Here is a 19,391-nt window from a genome sequence, read left to right as displayed (position 1 = left end):
AAGTACACAGGGTCAAGGGGGACTGATTGTTTCACTGCCGTACTGTCCTCTGGGGCTCTGTGCCTTGGGGAGAGCTAACAGCTGCAGGGGTCCGCTGAACTGAACACAGTACCCACATTTTCCACAGGAGTTCGTCCTGGAAGATATCTCGCTGCTGAGGGTGACTTGGGAAGCAAGGGAGAGTCTTCTACTATAATGCGGCTTCAGCCCTGGCCCATATGCAGCTTGCCTGTGTGCAGCAATGGTCCCCCCGCCCCACATGGCACAGTGGTGTGGACTGTTAAGCTTGACTGGGACAAGGAGCACAGTAGCTCTCCCAAGGAACCTGCGCAAGTACATTGCCCAGCTTCTGCATGAGACCTTTGAAGAGATCACTGAGACCGATTACCGCGATGTGAGAGAGCACATCAACGCTCTATTCCACATCCAGCCCTAACCCTCCTCGCCCCAAGAGCCTGCACCAAACAACTTCCTTCCCAAAATAAAAGCCGCTTACCGGGCACCTCCTCTGGTGTTTATCCTTCCCCAGGCACCAGCTGCTGCGACTGGCTACCTTCCTTCTGGCTTGAGAACAGCTCCTGGCTGCATGCATCTAGGGATGCCGGGGTGTCTCCCTCCTCCTCAGCACCCTCACTCCCGCTTTCCTCCTCCTCCTCTTGCCTTGTTGAACTGGGCTCTGAAGTGTCCATGGTGTAGGTGGGGTCGCCCCCAAGTATTGCGTCCAGCTCTTTGCAGAAACAGCAGGTCACAGGGGCAGCACCGGAGCTGCGGTTTGCCTCGCGGGCTTTGTGGTAGACATTCCGCAGCTCCTTCACTTTAACCCTGCACTGTTGTGCATCCCAGTCATGGCCCCTTTCCATCTTGGCCCTTGATATCTGCCCGAAGGTATCATAATTCCTACGGCTGAAGCGCAGCTGGGACTGGACAGCTTCCTCCCCCCAAACACTGATGAGGTCCAGCACCTTGCTATTGCTCCATACTGGAATTATCTGGCGCGTGGAGGCATGGTCACCTGGAAATATTTGCTGAGAATCTTGCTCAGCAAACAGGAAGGGGATTTTCAAAATTCCCAGAGAATTTAAAGGGCAGGTCTGATGGTTGGTCACCTGACGGCAGGGCAAAAGAGTTCAAAGTGATAACCAGAGTGGCTAGAACAGGCACTGTGGGACACTTCTGGAGGTCGATCAGACTGCATTAACAGAGCAGGGTGTCCACACTGGTGCTGTGGCTCTCCAGCCGGGGTGCAGCAAGCATTATGCTTCTCATCGAGGTGGATTACCAGGAGCACTCCAGCCGTGGAGACCGGGCGCTCTAGGTGCCTTGCCAGCATGGACACGTCGTGAGTTAGGGTGCCCAGGGCTGCTTCAATGCACTCTAACTCACAAGTGTAGCCATGCCCTTAGTTTCCCATCCAAATACTCACCCAGGCATGGCCCTGATTAGTTGGTTAAAACATATAGGACCAGAGCACAGGGTGGTATGACTACAGAATTGCAATATATAGTGTCGATTCACTCTACTATTTTTCTACAGTAAATTTGGGAAACAGAACTATTCAAATGTGTCCTAAAAAAAATCTCTAGCTGTTATACTCTATTATGCATCCATCATTTTTTAAATTATGGCTTGTCACTGGAAAAACTTTTCTTTTAAACCGTTAGTGCTAAAAGGTGAGAGGCAACGCAAACAACAAAGCCTGGCATTTGCAGATCAGCTAGCCAGACCATTTTATTCAGCAAGAAACAGAAATATTAAGTTGCATGGTAGCATTTTATGATTGTGCAATTACCGCACAGCAAACCAGATTCAATTCTGCTCTGCTGCATGACAAAAATGGCAATCATTTAAGATAAGGTTACATTCCCATGTAGTTCCTTTTCCAAATAACTGCTGGGCTTCAAAACCGTCTTGATATGCTTAAAGTTATTTGCTGCTACATTGCTTAAAAACTGCAAGACAGCAGAGCACAAGCCCATTCAGCTGCTTACTGCCCAGGTATCATATATAGGAGATATGTGTGCCTCAAAGCATCACAAGGTCTAGGAGCCTGAAATCCCATTAGTAAAAAAATAAAATAAAAAAATGTGCCTTGGGAATGCTAGAAAAAAATATTTCTACTGCATTTGTGAAATAAGGGTAATTAAAGCAACAGATCAGAGGAAGAGATATGCATGTTATGTTTGAGGTTTAAAAGGATTTTTTTAAGTACTTTATTGTCTATGATGATATTATAGCTTTGATAATTTGGCTCTGTAGTATGAAAACACCTTTATATTTTACTACTGAGAAAAATAAGGATGCAAGCTTGAGAGTAACAATATTGCTAAGAGATCATTATTGTATACAGGCTCAAGTATCGCCACAGTAAACGGTTTTGCATACTCATTCAAAAATGTGCTTCTCAGGGTATTCCAATTCAGATGTTCAAAAAATCACTTCACAAAAAGTTACGATTCGTTACAATTAATATTTATCGGTAACTTTTTTGGACTACTTTGCAGGTAGGGCAGCCTTGCAAAACCATCCTGAAAATTTACCAGCCCAGGCACAAAATCTACTTGCCCAATTAGACCATGATGGTGTGCATAAGAAAAAAAATTGAAATAAAAAATAGTTATTCAGCATGAGCAAGTCAAATTTTGTAAGGAGGAATGGAAAAAAGTTTGGGGGTATAAACCACTTCAGAGATTAGAGCACACTCTCCACATTTTTAGCTGTTAATTTTTTCATTTTTTCACTTAGCTCTAGCTTGGTTTTAACAAAAAGAATGTTAAAAATGTCTTTAGACATTTTATATTTAAAATTTCCCCGTCAATTTAGGTGGGTGGGAGGGCACTGACTTTGGCTGTGGTTCTAATCAGATAAAGCCAACATATCCTTCTGGTTCTGTGTTATCGGTCTTCAAGGATCATGAATCGGAGTAAGTGCAGCGATCTGGTCAGAGATTTTGTTAGCTTGCTGCTGCAGAACAAACAGCTGAAGTTTAGGTGTTGTTTTTAATGACAGAGGAGATGACTTACTGCTCTAAGGCCATGTCTACACTACGAAAGTACTCCGATTTTACAGAAGTCGATTTTTGGGAACAGATTGTATAAAGTCGAGTGCATGCGTCCACACTAAGCACATTAATTCGGCGGTGTGTATCCACAGTACCATGGCAAGCATCGACATTCCGATCAGTGCACTGTGGGTAGCTATCCCACAGTTCCCGCTGCCCATTGGAATTCTGGGCTGAGCTCCCAATGCCTGATGGGGCCAAAAATTTGTCGCGAGTAGTTATAGGTAAATGTCGCCAGTCAACCATCCCTCCCTCCCTCCGTGAAAGCAACAGCAGACAATAAATTCATGGCTTTTCCCTAGATTGCCCGAGCAGACGCCATAGCACAGCAAGCATGGAGCCTGTTCAGCTCACCGCAGCAGTTAACTTTCATGACAGAGGAGATGACTTAGTGCTCTAAGGCTATGTCTACACTACGAAAGTTAACTTTATGCAGTTTATGCAGAACCAGCACCTGAAAAACCAGGCGAGGAGGCGACGGAAGTGCGGTGATGAGGACATGAACGCAGATTTCTCTAAAACCGCGGTCCCCAGCAATTTGGAGATCATGGTGTTACTGGGGCAGGCTCATGCCATGGAACTGTGTTGCGTCCCTGCTGTAGCCTCTGTCCCTCATGGCCTCAGGAGATTTTTTGAAATGTTTTGGCATAGCATATCTTCTTGATAGCACAGATTCCTCTCCCCATACAGCAATCAGATCCAGTACCTCCTGTTCAGTCCATGCTGGAACTCTTTTTCGATTCTAGGACTGCATGGTCACCTGTGCTGATGAGCTCGCCTGGCCAAACAGGAAATGAGATTCAAAAGTTCCCAGGGCTTTTCCTGTACACCTGGCCAGTGCATCCGAGTTCAGAGTGCTGTCCAGAGCGGTTACAATGGTGCACTGTGGGACAGCTCCTGGAGGCCAATACCTTCGAATTGCATCCACACTAACCCTAATTCAAAATGGCAATGTCGATTTCAGCACTAATCCCCTCGTTGGGGAGGAGTACAGAAATCGGTTTTAAAAGCCCTTTATGTCGAAAAAAATGGCTTCGTTGTGTGGACGGGTGCAGGTTTAATTCGATTTAACGCTGCTAAATCCGACAAACTCGTAGTGTAGACCAGGCCTAAGAATCAAGCTTGAAATACCTAAACTGTCTTGAACAACAGGTTCACACCTTACTAGACTATAGCAGATAGATTAAGTTCCATCCCATAGTTCTTTAGAATGAGTCCTTGCCAATTAGGTCCTGTTTGCCAATAAAAATCCCATGGCACTTAACATAGGGGGTTTTCCCTGATGTTTTCTGCCAAAATTTCTTATTCTCTATCACTGTGTGCCAGTTGTCCCCAAATGCCACCTTACACTCAAAAAGTGGCTACACTATAGGTAAGGCTGTACGTTCATAAAGCACATCAGGATCCTTCAAGAGATGTGGTACAGCAGGTCAAATTTACGCATGAACAAGTTGAGAGGGTCACTTTGAGAAATCCGGTAAAGCATGTGGCTGCACAAACAAGATATGCTGACATCTTTAGAAATGTGGAGGACACACTTTCTCCATATCAAATAGCTTTTAAGATAAAACAACGATTATAACATTCATTAGGGAATCCATGTGAGTTCTTCTTGTATTGCTTATATTCCTGCAATACATCAATAATAGATGATGTTACAGATGATCACAGTAAATTCTGCTGAAACGATCAGTAACTCAACCCATTTCTCATTAATTATTGGAATGTACAATACAGTGCTGAGCAAGTGCAGTTTAATATATGAACCTTCAAGTATGCAGTAAAGTTAGTAAACTGAAGGACAAGACACTGATGCTTGCACAGTAAGGACCAGTTTGACCCTTACATTACATTAAATTTTCTGGACAAGCCAGAAAAAATTGAATTCTAGAAACATAGGACAGGATTCTGATCGTATTGCACTGGGCGAATCTGGAGTAACTTCACTAAAATTAGATTTGTACAGGTGTGAGATCACAACCTACCTCATGAACTTAAAGGGCCAAATCTTTAGATGGTGTAGATCACTGCAGCTTCACTGAAGCCAGCTCAGTTACACTGATTTACACCAGCAGGTAATATGTCCCCAAACTACATTTTTAGGCAATAAAGTTGGCTAAAGAATATAAAATCTCATTGATCCTCCCACAACCTCACAGGAAAATTTGGCTAAAAATCCTGATATACACAATCCCCTTAAAAATACTGCCAGTCGGTGATCAACCCATCCTAATACCATAAAATTATGGGACAATCTCCACAACAAAAAATATTCAAGCTAATATATTCCTGCTAGCGTGTGCTTTTGTCCAAAGCAGTACTGCATAACTGTTATGAAAATTTACCAGTGCATCCACACCTAGATACCTTGGTGATTAGCATAATATAAATAATTATATAGATGAGCCATATTTGTTTATTTCAGTGGTACAGAATATTCTATTTGCCCATCAACAAAATACTGACCCTGGCCAAGCAGAATTTTGCAAGGCTGGTATAAATACTAGACACAGACACTCTCAAGATACCATACATATAACCACTTCAGGGCCACGTAACTGACCATGCTTCTGTGAAATGCCAGTGACTTAAGTGCACCTCATTTCATTTGCCAGTTTCATTTGCCCTCTATTTAAAAATGACATTGCATGTGAGGATATAATAATCAATCAATCAGTCCTAGCCTATTAAAATACAAAGCAGACCCCACCTCCTGCGCGTATAGTCAAGGCATATAACAGTCCATTCGTAGTTTTTATAAGTTGCAGATAAAACTCTGGTCCTCTTATTCTGACAGATCCTAGTCTTCTCCAAAGCAGTGACCATATAAGAACACAAGGGATCATATGGGCTTTTTCACATTTCAACTGTGGAGAGTTAACTCTGGCATTTAAATGCAGAGACTGACAGAGACAGGTATGCAGATTTTGTCATCTTGAAAATAAATCTGTTATGTAAACACGGTAGCTTTCTTGCTCAGCACACAAGATGGGGTGGAGCTTTATTGGGGGGGTGTCCCTCCATTTTTCTTGGCTTTAAGCTTTAAAATATCCTTTCTTGGTCTAAGCAGTAATTTTCTGAGCAAATGGGAGCTGGCAGCAGCATATCAATGGGTATGGTGCCTTACAGATAAACTGCAATAGGTCTCCCTACCATGAATTTCAAATGCCTGAGGTGTTAACAGAGGGAGCTAGCCACTTTGGAATTGCCTGCTCCTCCCTTCAAGCTGGCGGCCCTTCAAATCACATTGTTATACTTTGCTCTTCAGCTGACTCCATTAGAAGCTATATCAAAGGCAGATTCCCTGCCACAGATGCATCAATGTGCCTTCTTTGCATCATTTCAATTCAGTTTGGCATCATTATTTTCTTTTAATTTAAAAATACCAGACTAGCTAAACTCTAAAACAAGGAAAAAAATATATTCGTTTCTTGAATTAAGTTTGAAAATTTAAATCTTGGAGAAGTGTTCATTGTTATTACATTTCTGAAATAAACATTTAAAAATCTCACTTACATTTGTTTTGTCCTTTTATCAAAAACTTTTCTCCTCTGAAATGCAAGCCACACCTGGATTTTTAAAAAAATTAAGTTCTTTATCCTCTTTATGCCATTGCAAAGAACTGACATCAAAGTCACCAAACTGGCAACTTTTCATTGACATTACACAGTGACAAAGCAACTCATAACAGCCAACGTGGTTCGTAAAATCATTACATGTATGTACTAAAACTAATCCATGTTAGTTATATTGTATTCGCTCACAAAAATTCACACATTAAATAATTCATCAAAAATTAATTAACTACCAAATCCACAGTGGGATATTCCAGCACGGACTCCTGCATCCCATTAATGGGACTGCACAGGTGCATTCAGTTGAGGGTGCTGCAGTTGCAAGTATCTGAATTTCCTGATTTCAGGCCTGATCCTGCAAAATCTTATGCCGGTGGGCAGCTTTATTTACAAGAGAAGCCCTACTGAATTCAAGGAACTTATGTGCATAGCACTAAATATGTTTCAAAGCGTATGCAATGTCAGGGCCTTTGTCAAGATCATATTTCCCTTATCTCAATTCATTTATATTATTTATGTTTTCAGTGTTAAAAAGGAACTCCTCAAGGTCTTTCTGCTTTTTCTTCAGTAAAGATATGGAACACTTCACACATTTGCTCTAATAAATTGTTACTTTTTAAAATTATGCCTTTTATTGTAATTATATACAATATAAAAATGCAATATAATTTGAGTATGTCGTGTATTACTGTATACTTACACAGTTTCACTTCTTTATCTACTTAACAAAACTAGAGGAAATTCACTAATCCATAATTACCTACGAAAGGAGTCAAACGAGGCTAGCCACAAGGGTCTTTCCATGATCTACACATTTGGTGGCAATGTAAGCAGTTTGGTTACTCCTGGATCCCACTACGCGTTGCCCATAGGCAGACCCTGTGCTGTTCTTGAAGCCTCACAAAAATCAAACAATCAAACAAACCGTGCTAGGAGTCTGTGCACAAGTTGCAGCTTACACAACAATTCCTGGTATTCCCACCCACTTAAACCAGAGCTGCTTCTATTCTTCTCACTTAGGTCCCTATCCTGCAGTATTAGAGTTTTGCCTGCACAAGGACTAGAGAACAAAGCCCACAGAGGGTACTGAATGAGAGATCTATCTTGACTCCTAAACATAAGTTTGTTCATTGCACACAACTGAACAGTGCCCTGCAATTAGCAATCATTAATGTTGAGGAAAAGGTTACATGCATGACTAATCTGCGATGCCAGTATTCCCAAGCCAAGTGATCAGCCAATTTAGCCAAAGTAACATCTCCATTTTCAAACCACTAGAAGCTCAATTTTAAAAACCTCCACAATTCCACTAGAATGGTCAGTTCAGAAATAAAACAGTTCTATTACCTAACTTGTAATTCTTTTAGAGTTAGCAAAATTTATTTATTAGGGGTGAAAGCAGGAGTGGCGGAAACGCCAGCACCCAAACCATGCGCCCCCCCCCCCCCCCCCCCCCCCCCGTGCGGCCCTTCTCCCCGCACCCGCTCTTCCGCTCAAGACCCTGCTCCCCATTCACTCCTCTACGCCCCCTTCTCCCATTGCTTGCCCTTATGGCCAGTAAAAACTGATGGGGCCATGTGCCCCCTCACCCCTTCCAGCACCCCTGGGTGTAAGCCAGTACTTAAAGCGGTCTGAAAAAAGTGGAGGGATTATCCCAATCTGGAAGCAGCATTTTTGTTAAAACAGAGAGTAAAGTGTATCTTTCAGTAACAGGCTTGAGTTTATTTATTCACTTTGCTAGATCTGTGATGCTTTGTGCCTCTTCCTTTCTCCCTGCCCCCATTTTAAGCACTAGTAAAGCCAAAATTAGTTATGAAAGCACAAACTACTTACAAATAATGCCTTAAAAATGGTAAAGCAGCACAACAGCTAACCCAAACCAGCTTTGCCTGTGAATCTAGCTACAACATGGAGCAACCTAATGCAAGCAGCAAGAATTTCTACTGAAGAAACTCAACAAGGAAACGATATGCAAACGTTCCACATCCTATCAGCACACACACAAAAATCCCACAGTAACACACAGGATTTCCAACAGATTTTCGTAGGGGACGCTATACTCCAAAACTTTTTAAAAACCCAATGCTTTTTCCACTCACTTTCCAGTTTCAAAATGTGATAAGTGTTTGCTCACATTTTACATTTCAGGTTTTTTATTAGCATGATGTCATTTTAATTGCTAATTTCTTCCTTAGAAAGAACATAGGTAACTAGCTCTGCATTGCCAGTAGTAACCAAACACCTGTATAGGAAAAGAAAGCATTACATTAATATATTATGCAAAGTATTAGTAATATGAGGGGCACTGAAAAAACAGGCCAACTGCATTAGCGTCTGAATATTTTGTGGTAAATCAAGTCTTACACCTATTAATTATTATTATTATTTATTGCTTCTATTACTGAAGTGTCTGGAAGCCCCTGTCATGGACCAGTACCTCTCTGTGCTATGTGCTGCCCCAAACAATTTACAATCTAAGAATACGACAAGAAACAACAAATGGATAAAAGAATAAGAATGGCCATACTGGGTCAGACCAAAGGTCCATCCAGCCCAGTATCCTGTCTACCAACAGTGGCCAATGCCAGGTGCCCCAGAGGAAGTAAACTTAACAGGTAATGATCTCGTGAACTCTCTTCTGTCATCCATCTCCACCCACTGACAAACAGAGGCTAGGGACACCATTCCTTACCCATCCTGGCTAATAGCCATTAATGGACTTAACCTCCATGAAGTTATCCAGTTCTCTTTTAAACCCTGTTATAGTCGTAGCCTTCACAACCTCCTCAAGCAAGGAGTTCCACAGGTTGACGTGCACTGAGTGAAGAACTTCCTTTTATTTGTTTTTAATGTGCTACCCATTAATTTCATTTGGTGGCCCCTATTTCTTATATTATGGGAACAAGTAAATAACTTGTCCTTATTCACTTTCTCCACACCACTCATGATTTTATATACCTCTATCATATCCCCCCTTAAGTCTCCTCTTTTCCAAGATGAAAAGTCCTAGCTTCTTTAATCTCTCCTCATATGGGACCCATTCCAAACCCCAATCATTTAGTTGCTCTTTTTTGAACCTTTTCTAATGCCAATATATCTTTTTTGAGATGAGGAGACCACATCTCTATGCAGTATTCACGATGTGGGCATACCATGGATTTATATAAGGGCAATAAGATATTCTCTGTCTTATTCTCAATCCCTTTCTTAAGGGTTCCTAACACCCCGTTTGCTTTTTTGACTGCCGCTGCACACTGCGTGGACATCTTCAGAGAACTATCCACGATGACTCCAAGATCTTTCTCCTGATTAGTTGTAGCTAAATTAGCCCCCATCATATTGTATGTATAGTTGGGGTTATTTTTTCCAGTGTGCATTACTTTACATTTATCCACATTAAATTTTACTTGCCATTTTGTTGCCCAATCACTTAGTTTTGTGAGATCTTTTTGAAGTTCTTCACAGTCTGCTTTGGTCTTAACTATCTTGAGCAGTTTAGTATCATCTGCAAACTTTGCCACCTCACTGTTTACCCCTTTCTCCAGATCATTTATGAATAAGTTGAATACGATGACCAAAAGGGGAATAAAAGGAAAAAAAGGGATGATAATAGATGCTAGGAACACAGTGGACACACAGAAGAGAGATCAATTCGTCTAACAACTCAGCCTTTAAAAATGAGATAATCTTAAGGCACCTGTTCTGCTGGGAGAAACTACATCTTGCCAATTTACTGTATAGTCATTAAAAAAAAGTCTCCCAGTCAAATAATTGGTGTCTTCTACTGAAATAAAGAATTCAAACAGAATGGAAAAAAGATAATCTAAGAAAGGTTATCATTCTAGTGCTCCATGGTGTAAACTGACCACCACTAGCGACCAAGGAGGAATTATTCTCCCATATACAGATCTGTACAATTTGCTAAGTGCATTATGGGTTTTCTCATCACTCTCTAAAGTTTCAAGTATTGGCTGCTGCCAGAGGCAGGATACCAGACTTGAGAGTCTGAGCTAATATTGTACATATTATTGATGCTATTTTAAACAAAATTACAAAATTCAATAACACCTAGGTGACCCTGAAAGTAACATATCACAATTAATAGGAAATTTGTGATTAAGACTTTGGGTAATCAGAGCACCATGCAAAAACATAAAACACGCAAAAGTTTTCCCACTAGGGCTAGGTATTTTGTAAATCAAGCCTGCTGTTCAAATCAATAGTTTAAATTGTTTCCCCCACCTCATGCACACAAGTCTATATGTTTAGAATTTCAACTAGTAAATAATAATCAAAGTGATCAAAGATTTCAAAACAATTTGGGCATAAAAAAAAAATTCCCTCTGGTGGCATATCTATGTTCTAACATATTTTGCTTGCCTGTCCGGTGTGCTCATTTGCACACAGACTGCTGATTAAGATAATTAAGGTTGGGATTTTCAAAAGAGCCTAAGGAATTTAGGTTCCCAATTCTCATTGTATTTTAAAATTCCCGTAGCTTCTTTTAAAATACCAGCCTAAATATTTAAAACTTTTTCAATTAATTGGGATACATATTAATAATATAAACTATAAAAATGCAATACTGTTTGAATATATCGTCTCATCTAGCACTTTTCATCAGTAGATCTCAAAGCATTTTACAAAGGAGTCCTTATCACCATTTTACAGATGGGGAAACTGAGCCGCGGAGTGGTCACCTAGCACTCCAGAGGCCAAGTCAGGAACAGAACCCAAGTTTTCTGAGTCCCAGTCCATTCTCTGTCCACTGCGTGCTATGTAGTTATGTCATGCAACCTTCAATTCCCACCCCCCACTACTATTTTGACTGTTTCCTCAGCGAGACCAAGGTAGGTGAGGTGATGTCTTTTATTGGACCAACTTATATTGGTGGAATGGGCAACACTGCAAGTTACACAGAGCTCTTCCTTAGGTCTGGAAAAGGTAACCGAAGTGTCCAAACTAAATATAAGGTGGGACAGATTCTTAAGCATAAGGGGATCTACACGTGCTGCAGGTAGACCACCACTTAAAATGAAGTGGGCAATTAAGGGTTAGCAGGTGGTAGGGCGTGTTATACAGTGTTGTAATGAGCTATAAAACCTGTCTCTGTCCAGTCCATGGTTTTTAATGTCCAGGAGCATAATGAATTTAAGTTCCAGGCTCATCATCTGAAGGCATTGTATAGCTTTCCTTTGAAGGTGAGAACTGAGAGGTTAGATATGAAGTGATCACTTCATGAAAAGGATTTGCTCATAGGTGATAGGATGTATTTTTTTCATGAGTTCATTTGAGAGCACAGTGATTGTCTAGCTTCACCCACAAAGTTGTTGTGGCTTTTGATGTTCTGGATGAGATATACCACATGTTCTGATAGACAAGTGTAGGACTCATGGATCTTGAAAGGTGTGTTGGGGAGAGTGGCGATGGTACTGATCATCATAGCAGTATTGCTATGTCTGCATGTTTTGCATCTGTTGTTCTGGCACCACTTTGAGTCAGTGTGTCCTGATCTGTGGAGAGCTTGCTTCTCATGATGACCTTGGCAAAGCTAGGGGAGGGAGGTTGTTTGAAGGCAGAAATGGGTGCAGGGGGAAGAAGGCTGAGAAAGATTTCTTTCAGGATGTGGTCACCCTCAAGTACGGGTTGTTGTAATTGCATAATGATACCCTGAAAGCATACTAGTATGAGGTGGAAGGAGACAACTAGGGGAGTGCGATCAATTGGGTTATTTTTTCTGTATGGAAGCCGGTTCTCGCAGGGGTGTTTGGGTGATCCATTCCATGATGAGATCTACTTCCCTAGTGGAATACCCTTGTTTAATGAAAGAAGCTTTAAGACTTTCTCTTCACTTTCCCAGTTCTGATTCTTGGTTGTGTTTGCTTTCACTTACTGTTAGAAAAGTAAAGAAGAAAGAAAAAACAAAGATTGCAGGGAAAACAGCGCTTAGTAATCATTTACTTTCATTTTTCAAACTACCCTTGCTCCCCAAAAATAGGATCCAGAATGAGGTTCTACTATCTGTTCTACCTGCCGCCTAGACAACTGTCTAACAAAAAGTTAAAAACACTCTTAACTATAGATAAGCAATAGTTACATTGCAAGCTCTTTGGGGCAGGAACTGTCTTTTTGTCCTGTGTCTGTACAGCATCTAGAACAACAAGGTCCTGGTCCAATGAGGCTCCCAGCTGCTATCACAATACAAATAATAATAAAATAATTAGAAGTAAAAACTGCTAACAGGTTCATTTCTGAAGTAGTAACAATTATATTAACACCTTTCATCCTGAAGGATCCCAGAGCATTTTACAGTCTATGTGTGTCAAGGTTCCTCCCCCACTCTGAACGCTAGGGTACAGATGTGGGAACCCGCATGAAAACCTCCTAAGCTTATCTTTACTAGCTTAGGTCAAAAAGTTCCCCAAGGTACAAAATATTCCACCCTTTGTCCTTGGATTGGCCGCTACCACCACCAAACAAATACTGGTTACTGGGGAAGAGCTGTTTGGAAACGTCTTTCCCCCCAAATACTTCCCAAAACTTTGCACCCCACTTCCTGGACAAGGTTTGGTAAAAAGCCTCACCAATTTGCAGAGGTGACCACAGACCCAAACCCTTGGATCTGAGAACAATGAAAAAGCATTCAGTTTTCTTACAAGACGACTTTTAATAGAAATAGGAGTAAATAGAAGTAAAGAAATCCCCTCTGTAAAATCAGGATAGTAGATACCTTACAGGGTAATTAGATTCAAAATACAGAGAATCCCTCTAGGCAACAACTCAAGTTACAAAAAAGATACACAGACAGAAATAGTTATTCTATTCAGCACAATTCTTTTCTCAGCCATTTAAAGAAATCATAATCTAACACGTACTTAGCTGGATTACTTACTAAAAGTTCTAAGACTCCATTCCTGGTCTATCCCCAGCAAAGGCAGCATAAAGACAGACACACAGACCTTTTGTTTCTCTCCCTCCTCCCAGCTTTTGAAAGTATCTTGTCTCCTCATTGGTCATTTTGGTCAGGTGCCAGCGAGGTTACCTTTAGCTTCTTAACCCTTTACAGGCGAGAGGAGTTTTCCTCTGGCCAGGAGGGATTTTAAAGGGGTTTACACTTCCCTTTACATTTATGACAATGTGTATAAGGCTCACTTTACTCACCCTTTGGGTTGAATGCAGTAGTCATTTACCAGCACATAGTAAAGACACAAAACCACATAGGACACTAAGCAAAAATTGATTATCCAGTGGTAACTACAGGGGAAATTTGAGTGTGAAGAACGTCATTACCCAAGTTGGAGTTCGGTCCAAACACTAAGGTCTTCATCTCTACTCTTATAAAAAGTTCCATGTGATCTGTAGGTTCCGATCCTGTAAACACTTGGGCATGTCAATAACTTTAATCATATGCATGTTTGGAGAATTGAGGACTTAGTGACCACAAGCAATCAGGGTCTCTGTTTTGTCTCTTATTGAATCACTAAAGGACAGAACCCCAAACAATTCAATGTTCTTCCACAATTGAGCACGGGATCAGTACTGGTGGTAAAAGTAGGCAGAAATCGTTGTACTTCACAGAACAGACATTCTTAAAGCTGAAGGCAAGGAGGCACAGCCAAACATTGCAAGGAAATCAAAACAGAAAAGTTGAGCAATCTGTTTTGGTTTTTTTCCCCCCTTTTTTTCCACAGGCATTCTCTTGTGGACAGCTACCAAGCCCTACTTTTTTGACATTGTATCTAGCCATCCTCAGCTATCCAGGTCAGTCCATGATTTTAATTTTAGGTGCCTTTTTAAAGAAAATGTTTTGGCTGTATTTTGCAGCTTCATATAATATACTCTACACTCGTTTAATTTAAAGGCCTGTGTTCATTTATCTTGGTGTGGAGATAAATTGATACTACAACCAAAAATGATAGTAAACGTTGCCTTTTACAGTGCCTAGAATTCAATTAATCTTCCTTCATTTAAAAATCCAAAACAGATTTAAACAGCAACACAGACCAAACACCTACTCCTTCATCAGACATACATCCTTACCTTCTCTTAGGTTTCAGAGTAACAGCCGTGTTAGTCTGTATTCGCAAAAAGAAAAGGAGTACTTGTGGCACCTTAGAGACTAACCAATTTATTTGAGCATAAGCTTTCGCATCCGATGAAGTGAGCTGTAGCTCACGAAAGCTTATGCTCAAATAAATTGGTTAGTCTCTAAGGTGCCACAAGTACTCCTTTTCTTTTTACCTTCTCTTACACATACATCTTCCCCCCCCCGAACTAGTCTCCTTTTCCTTCTCCTCTTAAGCACAGATCGGACAGGTAGAGAAAGATCAACTGACACCATCCATATCCAACAATGCTACATGTTATCCCTGCCTATTCTCTGTAAAAATGAAACACAGGCCCTTACAGCACACAAAGACAGTTAAAGGAAGCATCTCTTATTTTTTCATATGGAAATTTGAAAAGCAACATTAAAGGTAGATAATCAGATTTGTCATCCACTCTTCTGGTGACAAGGAATGAATCAAAACACCAAAGAAGGATCTTACATAGACAGTGGATTCACTAGATGTTCTGTGATTTGGAGGTCAAACCCAGACTTGCATGACTATGAAAGGTTTCAGAGTAGCAGCCGTGTTAGTCTGTATCCACAAAAAGAAAAGGAGTACTTGTAGCACCTTAGAGACTAACTAATTTATTTGAGCATAAGCTTTTGTGAGCTATAGCTCACTTGATCGGATGCATGTACTATGAAAGTCTCCAGTTACCCCCTCTACCACCGAGATGCCACCTTAATTTCAGGAATCCCATTTAGTTAGGGGCCAAAGCTCTCAAAACCGTCACCAAAACACAAGTGGCAAAGACTGCAAGAAAAGCAGCAGGGTCAACAATCAAAACCTGATCACGGACCCTACAGAGCAACCCACCAGGCTTCGCCATGCCCGGTAACCTACGGATTACAGCCAACCGCATCATGGGCGCTGCAATTACCTGCTTTACAAAGGACAACGGACAGCACAGACAGGCACTGTGGAGGAAGCATGTGAAGGGTGGGGATAACACCCATGAATAGCCCCCACCTCACCCCAGCGTGGGGATGTTTCCAGTTTCCCAATTTGTGCGCACGCAGATTTCCAGGACGATGCTGTGCCGGCCCGAGCAGCCTGGCGTTCACATGGCCGGGGCGGCGGAGTCCCGCTGGCCGGGAACGGAGCCTGGCCTGGGCGGGAAGTTACTTTGAACGGACGTTGACCAGCCCCCCCGCCTAGGCAGGGCCCGCGGAGCAGGGGTGCGGGTCGCAGCTCGCTGCGGCCGCAGGCGCTCGGGCCCTGTCAGCGCGGAGATAGGCCCATCCCCGCCGCCGGCACATACAGGGGCTGGGCGGGTGGGTGCAGCCCGCAGCAAGCGCGGGCAGCCGGGTCACCCGGGACCTGGCGCGCATGGGAGCCCGGCCTGGGCCTAGCCAGGCCCCGGGGGCTGCCTCCATCCCTTTCCTCCCTTACCCGCTGCGGGGGGACTCGGGGTCAGCGTTAGCCGCGTTGGACGAGCCCGCCCCCAGCCACCGCCTCTTTCCTCCGGCCCGGCCGCTGAGAGGCGGGGCTCGGGGCGGGCCCGGAGCCGGGGAGGAGGGGGCAAAGCTGAGAGCGGCGTAACCTCCCCCGGGGCGCTCTGCCCCCCTGAAAACCGCGTCGTGACCTTCCTCACACGTGTACATATCTCACCCCCCGGCGACCCCACCCCGGGAGCCCTTCCTCCTGTGCAGCCCCCCCCCCCCGACCCCATTTCCCCCAGGAGCCCTCCCCTCCATACACATCCCACACTTCACCCAGTGAACCCCCTCATACACCCAGCTATGGAGGGAGCCATCCCTACAGGGAACACCCACTGCTACAGCAAGATATGCAGCCAGAGGGGTTACCTGCCCCCCACCCCCACCACATACCAAAAGAGCTCTCATGCCAGAGGATCACAGCCAAGCCCTGGGGAGATTCCCCCACATACAAGCCAAGGGAGACCCCCAACACCAGGGAATGCCCCACACCCTCATCAAGGAATGAGAGCTGACACTTTTACTTGGCTACTGTACTTATCCCATATATGACCTGAGCGATTTGATTCCTCTGAATGAGCTACCAGCCCTTTAAGTTCCCTCAAAAGGTCACCTTTGAAAGGGGCAGGACTCTTCCCTGAAGTTCTCTGCTCCTTGTAATTGGGCTGGCTATACGTTTGAAGTACTACAGGAAGGGAGCCACTTGCTACTAGTCTAGTTTAACCTCCCTCACCCTTCCACACCCTCTGCCTTTATATGGCGTAGATTGAATATGACATGGGTGGGGAGAAAAAGGCAATGCCTCCCATCTCTCCTGGGGTGCTCCAAAAGGCCAGAGAAGCCAATGTCTCAAAACGTAGCAAGAGTCAATGGGGAAGATCAGAGTCCAGGCAGAGAGTTTGGTAGCAGCTCTGGCTGCTTCACAGATCCCACATCAGCAGCACTGTAGCATTTGCTGGGTGTGGAGAGTTTTTGCCCGAAGGCCCCCTAACAAAGCCGTACAGGTCTTTTTGCGTATGTGAATGTGGGGAAGGGGGGAATGGAGTCCTGGTTCCTCTTACGTTTCTCTCTGGGGGAAGGTGTTCACCTCCCTCCCTTCCTAGTCAGCAGGATCAGGGTTACAGCAACATTTACACTTCATAAATACACAGCTCGTAAGGGTGGTCTAGTGCAGGCCTGCGCAACATGTGGCCCCAGGGCTGCCTGCGGCCCCCGTGGGCTCACTGTGCGGCCCGCGGGGGATGTAGGCAAGCGGCGGGATGGGGCAAGCCAATGGCCGGCTGGTGGGTGGGCGGGGTGGTGAAGAGGCCAGTGGCTGGGGGTCAGGTGAGCTGGCGGTGGGGGAGGGAGGCTGAGGAGGCGAGCCAGCGGTGGCAGGCGAGTAGGCGAGCTGGGGGGATGGGGGGCCGGCGAGCCAAGCAGGCGGGCGGGCAGTGGCAGCAATACCGGATTTACCATGGCGCCACTGGTGCCTGGTCCAAAGGGGCCCCGGCCTGGCCCGCTCTTCTCCGTCCCCCTGCTCTCTCCTGTGGGGGCAGAAGCTTGATGCTGCTGGCAGCTGGAGCTCCTCCCCCGCCTCTTCCCCCAGCATGCTACATTCCCTCCCCTCCCCCCCCCGCTGCCTCTTGAGGGAGGGGGAAGAGCAGAGCCTCAGCATGCTCGCTGTTCCGGGGAGGAGGAGGAGAAGAGGAGGGAGGGTGGCCTTGGGGAAGGGGCTAGAATCAGGGCATACCCCTTCCAGCCTCTGCCATGAGGACCCCCATGACCCCAGCCCACACACCCAGCCCTCTGTCCACCCTGAACCCTGCGCCCCCTGCCCTGCACCCCCTCACACCTCCCCAGCCGCCTGCCCTGACTCCTGAACCCCCTCACGCCCCCCAGCTCCCTGCACCCCCCACACCTCCCCAGCCCCCTGCCCTGACTCCTGCACCCCCCCACATCCCCACCCCAATCCTGAGCACCAAACACGAGCTTCCCCAGGTAAGCGCTCCACACCCAACCGGCAGGCGGGGTGGTGAAGAGGCCAATGGCTGGGGGGCAGGTGAGCTGGCGGCGGGGGAGGGGGGCTGAGGGGCAAGCGGCGACTTGGTGGCTGGAGGGGGGGCATCCATTTTCAGTATTTTAATTTTTGTTACCTTGTTGTACTTAAAGTACTGTACAGGATCTTTTCAGGGTTAATAAGGCAAAACGCCACATTTATTAGTACTACATGTAATAATCAACACTATCATATGCATATGATATGTATCACACTCATGCACTCACATACAAACACACTCCGTCTTGCTATTGTTACCAACGAGTTGCTTCCCTTAACTTCGCTGGCCAGATGAGTTAGATGGGGGAGTGGTGGAGCCGGGCTTCTGTAGATCCGGATCAATGCTCCGATGTTGACAAGACAAAACCCAGGGTTCTCCGCAAGACACCTCACTTTTATAGCAGCTTCCCTCTTATGCAAATCTCCCAGATTCAAAATCTGGGACTGTGTCCGTTGGTCCTTTTTGCTGCTTTTCTCTGGACTGGGGGTTGTCCCAATGCTGCAAAGAGGGTGTTCCCAAAGGAAGGTGCTTGTCTGCTCTTCTCTAGTCAGCCCACTTGACAAGTTTGATTGTCCTTGGTCTGGCTCGCATCACCTCTCCAAGGGTTGCAGCTGTCTGGAGGTGCCTGCCTTCCACACCTTCCTCATTCACACCTCATTCATTCAACAGGGCAATGGATTACAAAGTGGGGGGAAGATCTTATTCTACTTCTAGCAAAAAGACATTTTTCTTTTACCTTAATTATACTACCTTAGGGGCCTGGTATAACATATTACCAAGGTTCAATACAAAGTCATATAAAAGTTATACAAAAATGCATAATGCAGAGATTTATCTACAACTGCATTGATTGACTGCTTTGTGCAGTAATATAGTGACCCCTGGGTCTTTGAATGAGGCTTTATATTTGGGGGGGCGAGAGAGCGAGCAGCGAGTCGGGGGCGAGCGGGTGGGCAAGTGGCGGGTGGGCAAAGAGGTGAGCAGTGAGCCAGCAGGGGTTCTAGGGGCGGTCATGTGGGTTTATGGCAGGGAACGGAGGAGGTGAAAGGAGGTGAGTGGTGGGTGGGGGACTGACTAGGAGGGATGCAGGAAGCCAGCAGGTGAAGAGGGGGCTAGGGGGTGAAGAGGGGTGTGATGGTGGGGTCGAATGGGGAGGGGGCGGGTCCTAT

The 19,391-nt window shown here is 44.6% G+C and overlaps 1 protein-coding gene across 4 annotated transcripts in view; it reads right to left on the bottom strand.

Annotated features, from left to right (window-relative positions):
• Positions 1-16,261, bottom strand: part of NMNAT3 (nicotinamide nucleotide adenylyltransferase 3) — a 79,156-nt gene extending 62,895 nt beyond the window's left edge. Inside the window, exon 1 of one of the 4 annotated variants that reach the window (XM_037908998.2) lies at positions 16,137-16,261. Coding sequence is in view for 1 of the 4 variants with exons in the window: in XM_043522333.1 (XP_043378268.1) it covers positions 15,625-15,700 (76 nt within the window). In the remaining 3 variants the exon portion in view is untranslated. The other 3 variants (XM_043522333.1, XM_037908999.2, XM_027824907.3) reach the window with 3 other exon arrangements.
• Positions 16,262-19,391: the final 3,130 nt, after the last annotated feature.

This window comes from Chelonia mydas, chromosome 9 (assembly GCF_015237465.2).
Source record: "Chelonia mydas isolate rCheMyd1 chromosome 9, rCheMyd1.pri.v2, whole genome shotgun sequence".
NCBI lineage: Eukaryota > Metazoa > Chordata > Testudines > Cheloniidae > Chelonia > Chelonia mydas.
The sequence above is the reverse complement of the archived record's forward strand: the minus strand, read 5'-3'. Positions and strand labels throughout refer to the sequence as shown.